This window comes from Barbatula barbatula (assembly GCF_947034865.1).
Source record: "Barbatula barbatula genome assembly, chromosome: 22".
Lineage (NCBI taxonomy): Eukaryota > Metazoa > Chordata > Actinopteri > Cypriniformes > Nemacheilidae > Barbatula > Barbatula barbatula.
The window spans coordinates 10,159,455-10,174,621 of record NC_136785.1 but is presented as its reverse complement, the minus strand read 5'-3'; the positions used below and the strand labels follow the sequence as shown (position 1 = coordinate 10,174,621).

The 15,167-nt window shown below is 39.7% G+C and overlaps 1 protein-coding gene across 2 annotated transcripts in view; it reads left to right on the top strand.

The window, feature by feature from the left end:
* Positions 1 to 15,167, top strand: part of nrxn2a (neurexin 2a) — a 265,411-nt gene that overhangs the window by 236,917 nt on the left and 13,327 nt on the right. For both annotated transcript variants that reach the window (XM_079486587.1, XM_079486588.1), the window contains 2 exons: positions 11,191 to 11,362; positions 13,927 to 14,016. In XM_079486587.1, the coding sequence (XP_079342713.1) occupies positions 11,191 to 11,362; positions 13,927 to 14,016 (262 nt within the window). The remainder of the gene's footprint in view (positions 1 to 11,190; positions 11,363 to 13,926; positions 14,017 to 15,167) is intronic.

Sequence of the window (15,167 nt, the reverse complement as noted above, 5' to 3'; positions counted from 1 at the left end):
ATGCCGCAATAGAGACATGCCTTCAGGCTAGATTAGTCACAAGTCAATCCTTCAGCCTGTGCTCAGACTTTAATTAGACTCTCTACTCGTCTTCTACTGCTGCACTGAGGATAGCAACTCTTCATCCTTTAGTTTTTTCCATCCTCTCCTCTGAATTTCAATAACGTCCCCGGGCCTCATTTGTTTTGCACAAATCATATTTTTCTTTTGAATCACACCTCTGAATGGGCCTCTTGAACGTTTGCCTCATTTGCACAGAGACAACCTAAGCGCTCCCCGTCAAGCCTTAACATCCACCAGATTGTTTTCTCTTTGGCGTAACTGTTGATCTGTCCTGTTATGAGCGGTCGGTCGCATTAGTGGCCTGTGGGCCGTGCAGTGAGACGTCTAGACGTAGTCTCGTAGATCGAGGCCATTTCATTCCTCACATTAGGAGGTCTGACTCAATTCTGCTGCAGAGCCACAAGTCGTCACACGCCACACGACAAAAACGGCCCGTAGGCACGCCACGTTTTTATTAGAAAATCTCATTAGACGACATCGTCGTTAAAAACGGCAAACCCGAAAAAGAACTTCCTGCTCTCCGAGCTAAATGACAAGGAGGTCAACTTTCAGTAATACAGAAAAGATTTCTATTATTCGATGTAAAAGAGTAGCTAATAACTTGGCATTCGAATGGGCCGCTATGCATCAGATCTGCGTTATGCACAAAAACAGCCCAGCTCATTAACAGGAAAGCGCCAGAAGAATATATCGTGGCAGAGCGTTCGGCTGTGGAATAGAAAAAAATTGGAAGCTCATGCGGGACATGCCAAGAATAAAAATGCTCTCTTTGCCTCTCATAAAAAGCTTTTTCTGCGTCCAGACTTAAAAGGATGTGTTTCATTACCAGCCGATGTGGCCGTTCCCAGTCTCAGACTCCAGAGCTCCATCTTAAGGACAGATCCATATTCACACAGTTCACCTAGAAATATACATTCTGTCTTTATTTACTTACTTCTTTCAACTGGAGAACGCAACATTTCTGAACAATTGTTATGCTAAGCTATTTGTAATGCTGTTCTTATGTAGAATGAGGGTTTAAAGCATCAAAAAAGCATTAAAACACTAAAAAAGTAGTTCACTGTATTCTTTCTATTTTGTGAAGCCATGCAATAGCTTTTTGTTATAAACCGCTTCAAACTCAATCTCCTTGTGTTGTGCGTTCAAGAGAAAAGTAACAATGTCTGTTTTTAGTTTTTTGTAGATCCAGTTCACAAACCAGTCTAAATGACTCCAGTCTTTCAGTGCATGCTTCTGATATTTTAATACAGTCTTTTCATCCTAATTGATGCTTGAAAACTTCCAACCCTATCCTTTTCAATAGATTCGAAATATGCACGATCGCTTCCGTGTTTTGTCGGCTCAGTCAAATCCGGCGCATAGGGAAAAATGACATTTTCAATGAAGATGCACATAGAATTACGGTCAACAACGTGAGTCAAATTATCCGAACACAGTGATGAAAAAGACAACAGAACCCTGTCTAAAACACAATAGAATATTGGATTTAATGGGAATTGTTTTGGTTTTAATGGAAGCTATAACGGTGTCTACTGGTATGCGATGGATTCTATTGGTGGGCTGTTGTCTGGCAGAGAGGAACCAATAGAAACCCTATTACAAATAGAATGGTTTTCTATTTATTTTTAAACAGGGAAGTTTTCATTTGTAAGTGTGCCTTTAAAATGAAGCCTTATGTTCGAAAACACAAGGACGCGACTCTACACACGCTCTGACAATACAAACAAGTTCATCTCTCTGGTGTAAGGGTCAGTTGATAATGGTTACATAAAACTAAATTACAACTGAGAAAGAAACATCGGTCACCATAATAAGTGGCCTTGGGGGACGATAAAATGCTATAAAAGCATAAGTGGCAATATTTAAGAAAATGTGAGACAGAATTGTAGCTATTAGACTCTAAATACAGATTATTCAAACGGCTGAGGTTTATTCGAGCTCATTTAATTTGGTCAAATTACCCAGGACTTTAAAATGAAAAAGCCCTGTGAAAACGATGGCACTTGTCTCTAAGCTTATCTGCACGCTCTGACTGACTGTGAAGGTCATGTTCGGCAACACCCATTAGCCTCAGCGTGTGTGTGTAAACAGACAGGTGAGGCCATGCGGTAGAGCAGCACAGCCAAAGGTCGCAGACGCTGGCCCTCGTGCCACTCTCCCGGCACACAGACAGGAAAGACATGTTTACCTTTAATTAGTGTTATCAGTAATATGCAGAGCAGCCTGACTCTTATCAGATAGACTCTTCACCGGCAGAACAAAAACCCATGGAGAAATTCGCCTCTAGGGTTTATGGTCTCTCTTATACAGAATTAGCTTCCTTAATAGTCGTCGTCTCCTCCGTCTTACCTCTCTTTTGCTGCTCCTGAAAGTAGGGCAGACGTTATCAAAGTGTTCATGCAAATGAAAAGAGGACTATTCCAATTTGGAGGGAGGGAGGGAGGGAGGGTAAATCCCCTCGAAACAAGGCTGTCTCCCTCATTTTGGAGCAGAGAACTTGAAGTTGAATTGCCGTGGGCTTGGAGTTGTCTATTTAGACGTATGGTTTTTGCTTTACTCTCGAGATGCGCAGCTGAATGGTGGTCATGGGCAGGTAAATGTTGACAGGTGATGAATCTCTCACCCGCCGGTTTATTTTTCCCCTGGGTGTTATCGAAACACCCATCATTCTGTGTCAGAAATGTTAACCTCTCAGTTTCAGTCACAGCGAGCGTTCCTTGAACAGTCATTTTATACCTTTAAACAAACAATCGGACCTCCATTACGGGGTGCTTTTCAAGCAGGCGGCCTAAGAGTATGTTTTTTAGCGGGCGAGCTATAGCTGATATCACATTTTGATTACTCGCTCTCAGTCCCTCGCAATTGTAAGCCTATTGTTTATGGGCTGTTTATTTTCCGACAATTTACGCCTGTTTGATTTTCATTGTACGATTTTTCGTGTTATTTACAGTGTGGGGGGAAACAAAAATGTTGACAGGGTTAAACAGGATCGGGTTATGAATTCAAACCTATGAAAAGCTTTTAGATGTGACAGACATTCACTGCCCCACAGCTTCGACATCAACATTGGCGTGATATTTAATTATACCCCCAGAGTTTCATTATAATGTATCCTCGACGTCCCTTTAAGGCAAGTCATTTCACGCGGCGGCCATCTTGTTGACGCCTCAGGCTGCTATTTTATATGAAAGTAGAGCGTGTGTCTACTTGAATAGGCCAAGAAAAATCCTCAGAACTCTTAAAAAAATGAATTTTTGGTTCCATAAAGAACCTTTAACATCTGAAGAACCTTTCTGTTTCACAAAAGGTTCTTTTTGGCGGTAAAGGTTCTTCAGATTATAAAAAAGTAAGAAAGTGGTCATTTCAAAGAACCTTTGTTTGAATGGTTCTTTGTGGAACCAAAAATGGTTCTTCTATATGGCATCGCTGTGAAGAACCTTTTAAGTACCTTTAAGGGTGCAGTTTTTCATGATTGTAAAGTTATGCAAAGAAAAATCATACTGCTCAACTACTTTTTTCCTGCATCCACCATGTTGATCATTACATTAAGCCCTGTTCATCTTCTCATTGTGGTCCGTCTCTTTCACTGGTATCCCACAATTGATGAGCGTGTACGTTTCAAACCACACATACCGGAGGTCTGCGATACTCTGCACTCTGTCCATTTTCCCGTCTCTCTGGAATATCTGCAGTATCTGCGTTACAGTAACTAGCTAAGCCAGCAGATGTCTGCGAATGAGCTGCGCCCGCTCCTCTGGCAGCCATACAGCCATGATAAATCATGTCCTGCTGGGCTGTAATAGTACAAAAGGTGTTGAGCAGCTCAGTGTTGTAATGCACTTACACTACGAGAACCTTTATGAGCGAGTTAAAACGTTGAGAGTACAGATGGTCATAGTGAAGGTTTGGACTGTATGAGGTGATGCTGTAAGAATTATCACAGGTATTGAGGACTGTTAAATGCATTGAAAACCAAGAGCGGTATTTGTCACTGAGCATTTGTTCAGTTGAACTAGGGTTGGGGCAACATTGTCCACAAAAATGTATTTACACACCCTCAAGTTGTTTACTCACATACATGTTGGCCAATGTTGATGTTGAAGCAACTAAAGAAGGAGCCATTGATGACAGAATTTGAATTTTTGGGTGAACTATCCCTTAAAGACCCCTAATCTGGACGATTCAAAGTTTTAAGGAACCACGCATTTTTCCAAAAAGAATCTGTTTACAAAGCCTTGTTGAAGGAATGCTAACTAAATGAATACCAAATGCTAATGCTAAAATAGATATGCTAAAATCTGTATATAAATTAATACATGACCATTGCTAAAAAGCATTCAGAAACGCAAACATTGTTGCACTGATATTTTAAACTTAAAGCTCTCAAGGCTCAGATTATATACCCTACCATGTTTTGTTCAATTCTTCTAATAAAGTACTGATGTAAGATGAATTGACAGATGTTTTGAATGCCTGTCCGTTTTTTAAAAGGTTTCAATTTGATGTATTTTTCATCAGTTTAGTTGTTTGTCTATTAAACTGATTATAATCTTACAGGCAAACATTTTTACAGTTAGTAAATATACATAGAGATTAGTTAATATACCTCCCATGCCAAATTGGACACGCACAGCACAATGAATAGAACAGGCAGATTCTAAACTATTTCAAATACAGTTCTTGTATTGTGTTACTATCTGGTACAGTAAGTACAGTTGCTTTGTAATAATGCAAATATGGCAAAAGCTGTATTTGTTTCAAAAGAAGATAATATGCATATGCATCCAAAACTTCTTATTGTTCTTCTTATAAATACACTGTTTCATTGTTTAAAATGTCAGATATGAATCCCCATTTCAAAAACTCATAATCATAGTGAGAATTATCTCCCTCCCTCCATTTTTCAGCTCAGTAGCTTCCATCCTAAAAAAATCCCTGAATCGCCGCTGGCAGCAACTCGTTCAGTCACCTTGCATTGGGGACATTGTCCATTTTAAAGCATTGGGGTTGCCCACAGGGCATGGGGGCAGGGATGAGAAAGATTATGTCCTCTCCTTCACCTTCCTCACTGGCATCAGCTCCCATCCCATATTGCTCCAGCTCCTTCCCAGACATCCATTCACTCCCAGCTCATGCCAGAGCTGCAGCAGGTGGAGGTGGCAGCTCACTGCCTGTTCAGCCAGATGGGGTCAGGTGGAGCAGTGGAATGATGTGCATGAGAGACCATGCGGAAATGAGAGAATTGCGCTTTATCGCATTGCAAGGCTAAAAATTGGCACACATCCTGACAGTTTCTCTATTGTGGTGTGTGAGATGATTACATTTAGCAAAAGGTTAAATGTGTTCTCAGTTTACGAAATTTAAAGATCGGATAACATAACGCTATTTCATGCATTCTGACTTCTTTACAAAGTTAAACGTACTGGCTTCTCATGCTCAACATGGTCAACTTTTAAAAAAACGAGTTGGACGTATGACATAGTATTTCTGTGCCTGATACACTTCCCCAGCACTCCGACTTGTTTTGGAATGGTTTTTATAAGTCTGAATCCCTGTTTCGTAACAGGGATCCTATTCCTTTTATTGGGCAATTCTCCCGGAAAAGCACGCCCACAGCAAGGCAAAAGAAATAGCCGGCCCATGCGCCAACTAAGCCGTTTATCAAGATTGGCTGCACTGGAGGCCTGCAGCTGCAGCTTGTTACACTTCCGATAGTGAAATTGTATCAAACTAAGGACTCTTCGAAGATATGACGTATGCAATACTACTGTATAGGTACTAAAGATGAATATGAGATTGGCAGAAACTGCATGTGTTACCATATCTTTAAGCTTTAAGCATTTCTAACTGTAATGATGTTTGTTCGATTATACACTAACTCACCCCCTTTCTTTTAATTATGATTGTTGCATTTTTCGGTAAGATGTTAGACTAGGCTCAGAGGTTGCTCTTTCATAGCTCAGTAGAGTTCTCAGTGATGTTTTATGTAAGGGGTAGCCGGTTGTTATCGCAGAAACAACCCCCGACAGTCTGATCAGGTCTTGTATCACACTGAAGGGGCTTATTTCGCAATACAGCCGGCTGCTTGTACATTATCCCGCTTATTATACGGCTACTTGCCACATGAGAAAAAAATGGGCGTGAAATGTCAATTTGAAATATTTTATTAGCTCATTTCAAGTGCAGACTTTCCGCAAGGAAAAGCTGTTTACTTTCGGTTTGAAGGTATGAAACTATGTTCAAGTGTCACGAACAGGCAATTTTGTTTAATCATTTGTAAATATAATGTCATATATGTTTTTAAATGACATATTTATATTTTATTTTTCAAATAAACCTATCAAAATTATTTGCTGCATCCGAGTAACCTTGTGTTATTGGTTTTGAGAGGTTGTTATCTGGGAATAACAAACCTGCAAATGTCGCGACTGGCCAATCAGAATCAAGCATTCCAACAAGCCGTTTAATAATAAAAATAAAGTACCATTGTAGTTTCATATTTTTCTCCTAAAATTGGTAAGGTAAAATAAAATAGAAATAAATGTGTTGAACTTGTAAAATAATCTTGGATAAATTTGATGAGTAATATTTGTGTTCATATTGAAATCCGTAATATGAGTTTTAATTGCAGGCTTGGCTAATCTGAGCACAGTTTAGAAACTCTGATGGAGACATTTTAAAGATTTCTTATTTTCTTCTGAGGAGAAATTTTGGAAATGGTAAAAAATATTGATTCTTTGTTTCTATTGATTCTCGCGATATTGATTTGAGAATACCTGAAATGATTTTGATCTGTAATTCATTTTTCGTCCTGAAGATGTCGCCCTTTTATGCTTTACTTCTGAATCAGTGACAGTGCTGTTCGGTTAAACTAACATTCTACAAAATATCTTCTTTTGTTCTCTGTTGAAGAAGAAAGCATTAAGAAAGCATTAAAGATTTGAAAAGACAAAAGCGTGAGAAAATTATGACAGAATTTTTATTTTGGGGTGAACCATCCCTTACTAAGTCAGAGGATCAAAATGGAAGGTCCAGATAAAGGCTTTATGTGGGCCTATTTTGAAATGTTTTGAACATTTATATTTAAATGTAAATTCTATTTCTAATAATGTACATTGTTTTTTACTAATCAATATTGAATCAAATCGCAATTGTAATCTAATCAAAACCACACAAATAGAATTGAGGAAGAGAAATATCTGAGACATTAAACTTCAGCAAAAGACTTTGAATAATTGTGATATTAGAGTAATCGCATTTGTGATTTTTCTATTTTATGGGCAGACACCCCTACAATCCAAAATGTTCAAGAATTTGGTTTTGGTTTTGCATTTTGCCTGGTAGATCATCTGCACAAATGTTTGATTTCTAAATCTGCTTGATGAGGGAACTCTTGGTGGTAAATCTAGTTAAGAGGCATGTTGGTAGCATCACCCATGCTGAAGACTGGCTCCCAAAACAACATATGCTTGTGTGTGGCTGTTGCAAAGCCGGGCTTTTCAGCTCGGTCCTTCGATGTACTTGTTTATCTTGGCATTTTTATCCACATTATTTTGTGACCTTTCCAGAAATTTTCTCTGTCAGTTTTGTTTTATGTTGTTTTCCCAGGTGTTTGACATCTGGGTGTTTTGCACTTTAGCCGGCAGGGACAGGTTTTTGACAGGTGATTCTGTCCACTCCGTAGCTGCATTTGCCCATCGCAGTCCGCTTCGGAGAGATTACTCACCCACAATGCCCTTCACTCATATGCATCATAAGTATTACATCACACTCAGAGGCTCTGGATCATAAATCACTGTCATTTCCCTTTTTGGTGAATGATAGCTTGTGAGATAAAACTGCACGATACATAAGGAGGTCAGTCAGTCAGTGGGGTCTCAGGGGACCGATGGACCCGTTACTCGAATGAGGGCCACAGGTTGTGCAGAGTGGACTAAAGGATTCAGAATACAGCCGTCAGCCTTGTCCTTCAGTATTTCTACTTTATTTTTTGAAAAATTGAGTCTTTAAGCCATACTATAAAGGCAGGTTAAACAAACAACCACCTTCTGTGTACAACTCCTGTTGAAGGCTTTTGAGCTAAAGAGCTTTAGAGAACACTTCAGATGTAGAAAGTATTTGGAAAATTCTGAAAAGTTTATCTCTGTTGAAAAGCAGATTGACAAGGATTCCCTTCATTAAAAATAATGCACTTATGAGGTGGGAATTTGCTAAAGGTGATTTTTACACTAAAATTGTTGTTTATCTCACGAAACAATCATGCATATCAGGTAACAGCACCCAAAAAATGCATACAGTGCTCTATTGTGAATGTCTGGATATACAGTATTTCCTATAATAATGCTCATATTCATAATTTGCTACTGTGTTTTACTGCTGCCATGGTCGATAAGCATAAAAAATGGTAGTACAATTTGGTTTCCAGCTTGCTATACATGGGCGGTAGTACGGTGTTCATTGGGAAAATGAAGATTTCAGAATAAAACATCAATCTTTACAAAATTTTGTCCATGCAACATTGAAATGTACTGTCATTCTGCGACTTCAGTCAGAGTAACTCACAACATGTGTGTTCAACCATTTTCTCATTCATACCCATGTTGTTTTTAGGCCAAAGGAGACAATTTTCCACCACTATTTTCAAGCTTCTAGACAGGAGTCTCTTACACAAGACGCAAAACGGAGCGACAAAGAGAATAACAATGAGTTTCATAACATGGTCCCATCCCAGCAACTGACAGCATCAGGCTGTCTAAAATCTGCTTTGATTTAACGGTTATAGGTGCAAAATGGATCATGATGGGTTGTGAACGTTTAAAACAGCAAAGCCCTTTTGATTTCATGTGAAATGATATAATGATATTTTGGAAGGTTTTCTCTTACTTGCTGTTAAAGAGCTGATGCGTCCCAGTATGAGATGGTGGTGTGCTGGTGGTCCCAGCAGGCTTCTTAAGTTATTATTTCCTTCATTGGCCAGTTAACATCTCAAGCTTTGTTCGTAATTTGTTTTCATTTGCTAATTGGTGAATAATTTGAATACATTTCTTTTTTATTTAATTTTGTTGTTTTGTATACAATATTGTTTAGAAGCTTGCCTTTTCTAATCGCATGTTTTCATATGATTTGCATCATGTACAGGTATTTTAACCAAATAGATAGTTTCCCATAAAATCATGCCAACATGAGTATTCATGGGAATCCAAGCCTCTCTTTTTTACCGGGTACTTTGTTGTATTTAGGGGTCCATAACAAATTCTCCGATAAACATAAATGCTTTCAGTAGATTCTCCTTCATTGGTATGTAAAGTAGATTCAGCAGATTCAATATCAGACTAGTATTGACACGGACTCGTTGGTTTTTCATCTACGCCCTTTAGATTCTAGAACAGGCTCGTCATTCACCTCATGCTCTGTTTAATTTTTGTTAGACATCAGCATCTCAATGAGAACCTGTCAGTCGAGGTCAGAGGAAGGAAGGAATATATACAAACTCTAAACGTGGGTGGAAGTTTTATCTATCCGTGGCTTTGTGTCAGAGAACACCTCTGGCTTGTTCCAAAGACCGTTCAGATGTGAGGATAGCCGTCCACGCTTTAGCCGTGGAATATTAACACATTCCACCCAAGTAGTGCGACCAGCAAATGTCTCTGCAGAATGAATCTCCAGGCGTCAGGTGCGCCACCCAGCGGCAGATAGCTGCAGGAGAAAGTATTCTTGGGAGGATATGAATCACTGTTCAAATAAAAACAGCAGGAAACTGTCAGTAGTTGTACATGTCACAATGTCAGTAGCTGGCGAGTCGGTGTGCGTGTGTGCCTTTGTGTATGTGTGACAGAGAGCAGTGAGGAATGCAAAACATAGGGACACACTCTATTTCCCCTTCTACGTTACAGAGGACACTGTTTAGCTCCTCTCCCAAGGGTGAGCCGCTGCAGCGTGACCAGATGTTTGTCTTAGCACACAAGATATTTCACATCTCTCTTGCCATAATTCATTTTTTGTCACATCTGATACCTTTTAGTATTGCTGTTTGAAATTGGTATGTGTCTCTGAGATTTTTCTGAATTTTAATGGTGTATGCTGGGGACACAACAACAGCACCAGCAGCTGTGCATACCATAATCGCAAACGTATTAGTAATATAATATTATTAATAATAATATAAAATAAACATTATTCTCACCTTTAGTTATTTCATATTTCTAACTATTATTAATATAAAGTATGGATTATTATTATCAATATATGATGATGGTGATTATTATTATAAATAGCATTGCATCAACTATATAAAACTTTGCTATATTGCTTCCATAAGAATCAATGAAGTTGTGTACACAATGTTTTCAGATGCCTTTTTCTTTTTCCGTGTCCTTCACTGCAACTTAAGTTATAGCTTTTTAATGAATTATACATTTTGGTAACTCTTTAAGGTTTTATTTCTTATTAACTAACAATTTTTATAGCATGTATTAATTTTTTATAATGTTAAAATCCCTACCATCGTTCATTGTCCGTTAATGTTATTAAATTGTACATTTGTTACATATTGTGAATTTCTGAACTGTTAATAGATTCAACGAATGTTAAAATTCACATTAACTAAGTTTAATAAAGTCTGTAGAAGTTATGTAGAACTAATAAACCTGTAGACCCTGCTGGATAAAATATATAAAAACCAGTACAGAAATTCTATTGGTAAAATGTCATTTTGAACCATTAGCTTTTTCCATTTAAACCATTTGATCACATTTTTGGAAGTGTGTTCTGGACATTATTTCAATAGGATTTAATTGTGTTCTATTGGTCTCCATCTTCTCACCCAGTAGAATCCATAACGTACAGACACCATTACAGCTTCCATTAATACCAATACAATTCTCATTTCAACCATTAAATAAATTTTCTATTGTTGTTTGGGCTGGGTTCTATTGTTTATTAGCAGGGCAATTTATGTTAACAAACAAAATGATTGTAGTGTCACCACCATTATTTTATTATATATACAAATTTAAATTGATTGATTGTATATATTTAACTTGGGGGAGCGTGGTCATGTGGCTGTGCGTACCCAGTCATAAATATCCTGGAAACGGCCCATTAAACAAAATCTCCTTTTTCACCCAGGAACAAGGCAAGGTCGGTGTGATCTTCAACGTTGGCACGGATGACATCAGCATAGACGAGCCTGCAGTCACAGTGAACGATGGCAAGTACCACGTGGTTCGCTTTACACGCAGCGGTGGCAACGCCACCCTCCAGGTGGACAACCAGCCCGTCATCGAACGCTTCCCATCAGGTAAGACCCCGGGGATGGCAGGAGGGTGGGGAAAGCCATCAAGGGGATCTCATTATATATGTGGTTGTTAGAAACACTGGAAGCAGCTTCCCTTGAGAACGGACACATGCGGTCAGAGAGAGAGAGAGAGACAAACAACACAACTGGCCGTAAATATTGAACCCAATTGGGGACGGTATCTAAATAAAGATACCAGGGACTGAGGTTGAAGCTCTTGGCATGGATTTGTATCCATGTTGGAGGCATGCTGTATTGAAGGGTGCAAATTGATCTATAATGTAAAATGTGAGTTATTTGGGTTTGAAGTGTGCCATTTTTCCCTCAAATTCTTCCCTGAGAGTTGACGAGACACCACATGCAGGGCCCAGATAACCAGCACATGAACAATCTAATAACAATTGCAAATTAACACATTTCCCCCCAAGCTGCCTTCCCTAATACATTCAGCCCGAGATGGATTTGGAGCCTTTACAGTTTTTAACTTCAGCCAGCTTCGCTCTAGGCGGACAGAGGAAAGCGCCTGTGAAGATGCTCCATCCCTGAACTGTGTGCAAACTTTGAACCACAAAGCTCGCTTTCATTTTCAGCATTAGCCAAAACACCTCTCGCAGGTTGCACTTTGAAAGACAGCGCTCTCGAGCGACACTGTATCCTGATATTCCACAGCCTTCAAGCTTCAGAATCAAACTCAGATCCATCTTCTCAACCCTGTTGTATTCATTCCATGAGCCATAGTTGCTCTGTACAAACAGTCCCATGGCCTTATGTGCTTTCCAATTAAAAAGAGCAAACTCTCTCTCTCCCCATTGTTTACTTAGGGAGCCTCCTTCCTCTCACAGCTGCTGTTCCACAGGAAGACATTTTCTTCGTCTCTAATAGCGTTTTTTAATCTGTTTCTGGCTCGCTTTAAGCCAGGTCAGCGCCGAGTCAAGGAGCCTTTAGCTGAAACACAGCTCTAGCTAAATAAAGCTCCGGTTCAGGCTCACCCCCTACCTTCCATACGCCTCCACGCGCGGGGTCTCGTCTGGAGATTGAATGGCGCTGCGTCTCCGCAGCGCAGAGTCGAGAGTTTGTCTGATTTCTGAAAGGGAAAATTGGTTTTCTACCGCTGCGACATAGACCTCATGTTCACCAGGACTCCCCTAGGCCCCCTCGGGTGGTGTGAGTTGGACAGGGAGCCCGTTCCAGAGAGGAAGCCTGGCTTCAAAGCCGACACAGTCATGTCACGCTTCCTTTAAAACCAAATTATGTGCATTTAAATGAAATGGCAGGGCTGTTGTGCAGCACCTTTCATCCTACGGATTTATAAAAAGATATAGGTCTTGCACATCATCCGGCGGTGGATCGCGAAGCCGGCGGGTGTTCGGCTTAGATTAACAAACCCTGAAGAATTCAGTTCATTAAAACAGAGGATTAGATGACCAGATATGATCGGATTTGGGACGTCACTGGGTCATCTTGATGTGGCCCAACACACCATTACGTTAATAAAAATCTAAAGAAAATCCCATAGAATAGACATCAGTTTATCGCTGATCGCTTGCAGATGAGACCTATTTTAATTTCTCTTTGAAGGTTCAGAATTTGCCACACATGAGGTCTTTTAACAGGCTTACGAGAGTGGGCGGTTTGGCCCCCGTTCAGGTTGCAGGGTGGGTTGTACTGGCTTGTAAAATAAGACACAGTATGCGGCATATCACCAAATTAGCACTTCACACGTGCCACGCTACCACGCAACTCTTATCTGCAAAATAACTCAATCAAGCAACAGCTGATGAAGTCACATACTCGAGGTCAAATGTCACGGCGGCGCGACCAATATTGACCGAGCCGTGGCGTTGGGTTATTTTGACAGGACGGCGGCGAGAGATAGAGATGGGAAAGGAGATATGATGAGATGTTTCTCTTCGGTGAGTAACAGGACCCAAGAGCTAATTTTGAGCTGTGGTGAAGGGATCTGTCAGGATCACAGTCACCGTCTCACAGATGTGAGGACAAAGAAAGTCGTAGTATCTCATCAGATACACTCTGTCTGCTATCTGGCAGCCTAGACACATAGTCAATTATAACCACGGTGTCTTTTTGTAATTACACGTCTCCTAATTTATGCAGGTAGCTCTGCGTTTTGATACTAGATGTTGATTGCATTGTTCGCGCTCTCGGATATCTTGTCGAGACCAGAAAATGTCTTCCGGAGCACTGTCATTATATAACTGCACATTATAATATGACATCATCACTGTTTTATTGATTGTATGAAATTTTCCTCCTGATGAATGACATGATTCGCTAAGATCACAGTCGAGCAGGCCAAAATTAGAAGCTTAAACCATCACTAAATATGTCCTCGAAGCATTCTAAACAGAATTAAACATGCTCTAATTAGTCTCAAACTGTCTAACTAAGTGCAATCCACCTTAAACCAACATAACTTCCAGCATAAAGCTCGTGTAGACTTCCTAACTTGCTAAACTTGATTAAAGTCATGTTGCCATGTTTTTAACCTTGTGACGCTTGAACTTCCAGATATTAACCTCTTATCTGTCTCTCTAAATTCTTTGAAGGGAACATTGATAATGAACGACTTGCTATAGCCAGGCAAAGAATTCCATACAGACTTGGTCGGGTAGTTGACGAGTGGCTACTCGACAAAGGTAATAAAAACTAAACAATGACTTACTGACTTATTAAGGCTCTGGAAGAGGTGCAGTTCCCTTTAAACTGCCAAGCCGTGAGCCATGTTCGACTTTCCAAATTCGGCCCTTTTGCATTAGCGTCAATCGTGGGCCAAAACAAACAGCGAATTGTGGCTGCCCACTCACCCTGTAAATCCAATCGGTCATCTCCATGTGGCCTTGGCTTTCCACGCATCCGGCAGCAATAAATTGTGCTCTCAACAAAGTCAGAACTGCACCACTTCAGAGATTAAGGTTTAATCTTAAATATAATCCCTGACTAACATTCTAACAACGTTCTTTAACTGAAGCAACTGTCTGTAAATAGTTGATTATTTTTTGCTGTCTTATGTTTTGCTCCCTGTGATCCCCTCTGACCTTCGCAAACACTGAAGAGAGGGTATTTTGTTTTAAATAGCTCATCCAACACGATTTAACTTTTCTAATCCGAGCAGTTAAAGGGACCATTGCTGTACTCCTAACATTAAACTCAGTGTAACATTTTTTCTTTAACCCTTTGAGTGCAATAGAAAGAAAACCAACGTTATTTGGACTGGTTGTGTAGTATTGTAGTGTAAATGTTAAGCGTGTGCAGTGTAGTTATCTTTGGAGGCATCTGTAAACAGATGAATCTTTCTAAGACCATTGTATTAGATTTCCCCCAAGAAACTTTCTCAGTTATTAAAGTGCAGAAACAATCCACCAGGTCTGCGTCAGCACATTATCCAAGACTAGTGTGCGTTAATACCCTCTAATGTTTGTGTAATATCAGACTTTTTGGTTGATTGCGTCGTTTTCATCTATATGCAAACTCCTTTTACCGCTTATGTACTGAGCAAACATCACACCTAAATGTTAAATGTATAACAAATACCCTCAGCCTTGTTTTTTTAAGAAAAAGTGACCTTTCTGGCTCCGCATGCCTCCGTTGATTGAACTTGATAACATGTTGTGAAAAATTTGATTAAAAGTTCAATTCCACATTTGTGTAAAAGTCATTTTTAGATGTTTATCCGTGTGCTCAACTTGGTCGAAGATCCACCACATTTTAACAACATTTAATTATACTTCTTTACAGTATACGTAATTACATATATGAGGAGGATCCTCTCGTACCGTGATTTGATATA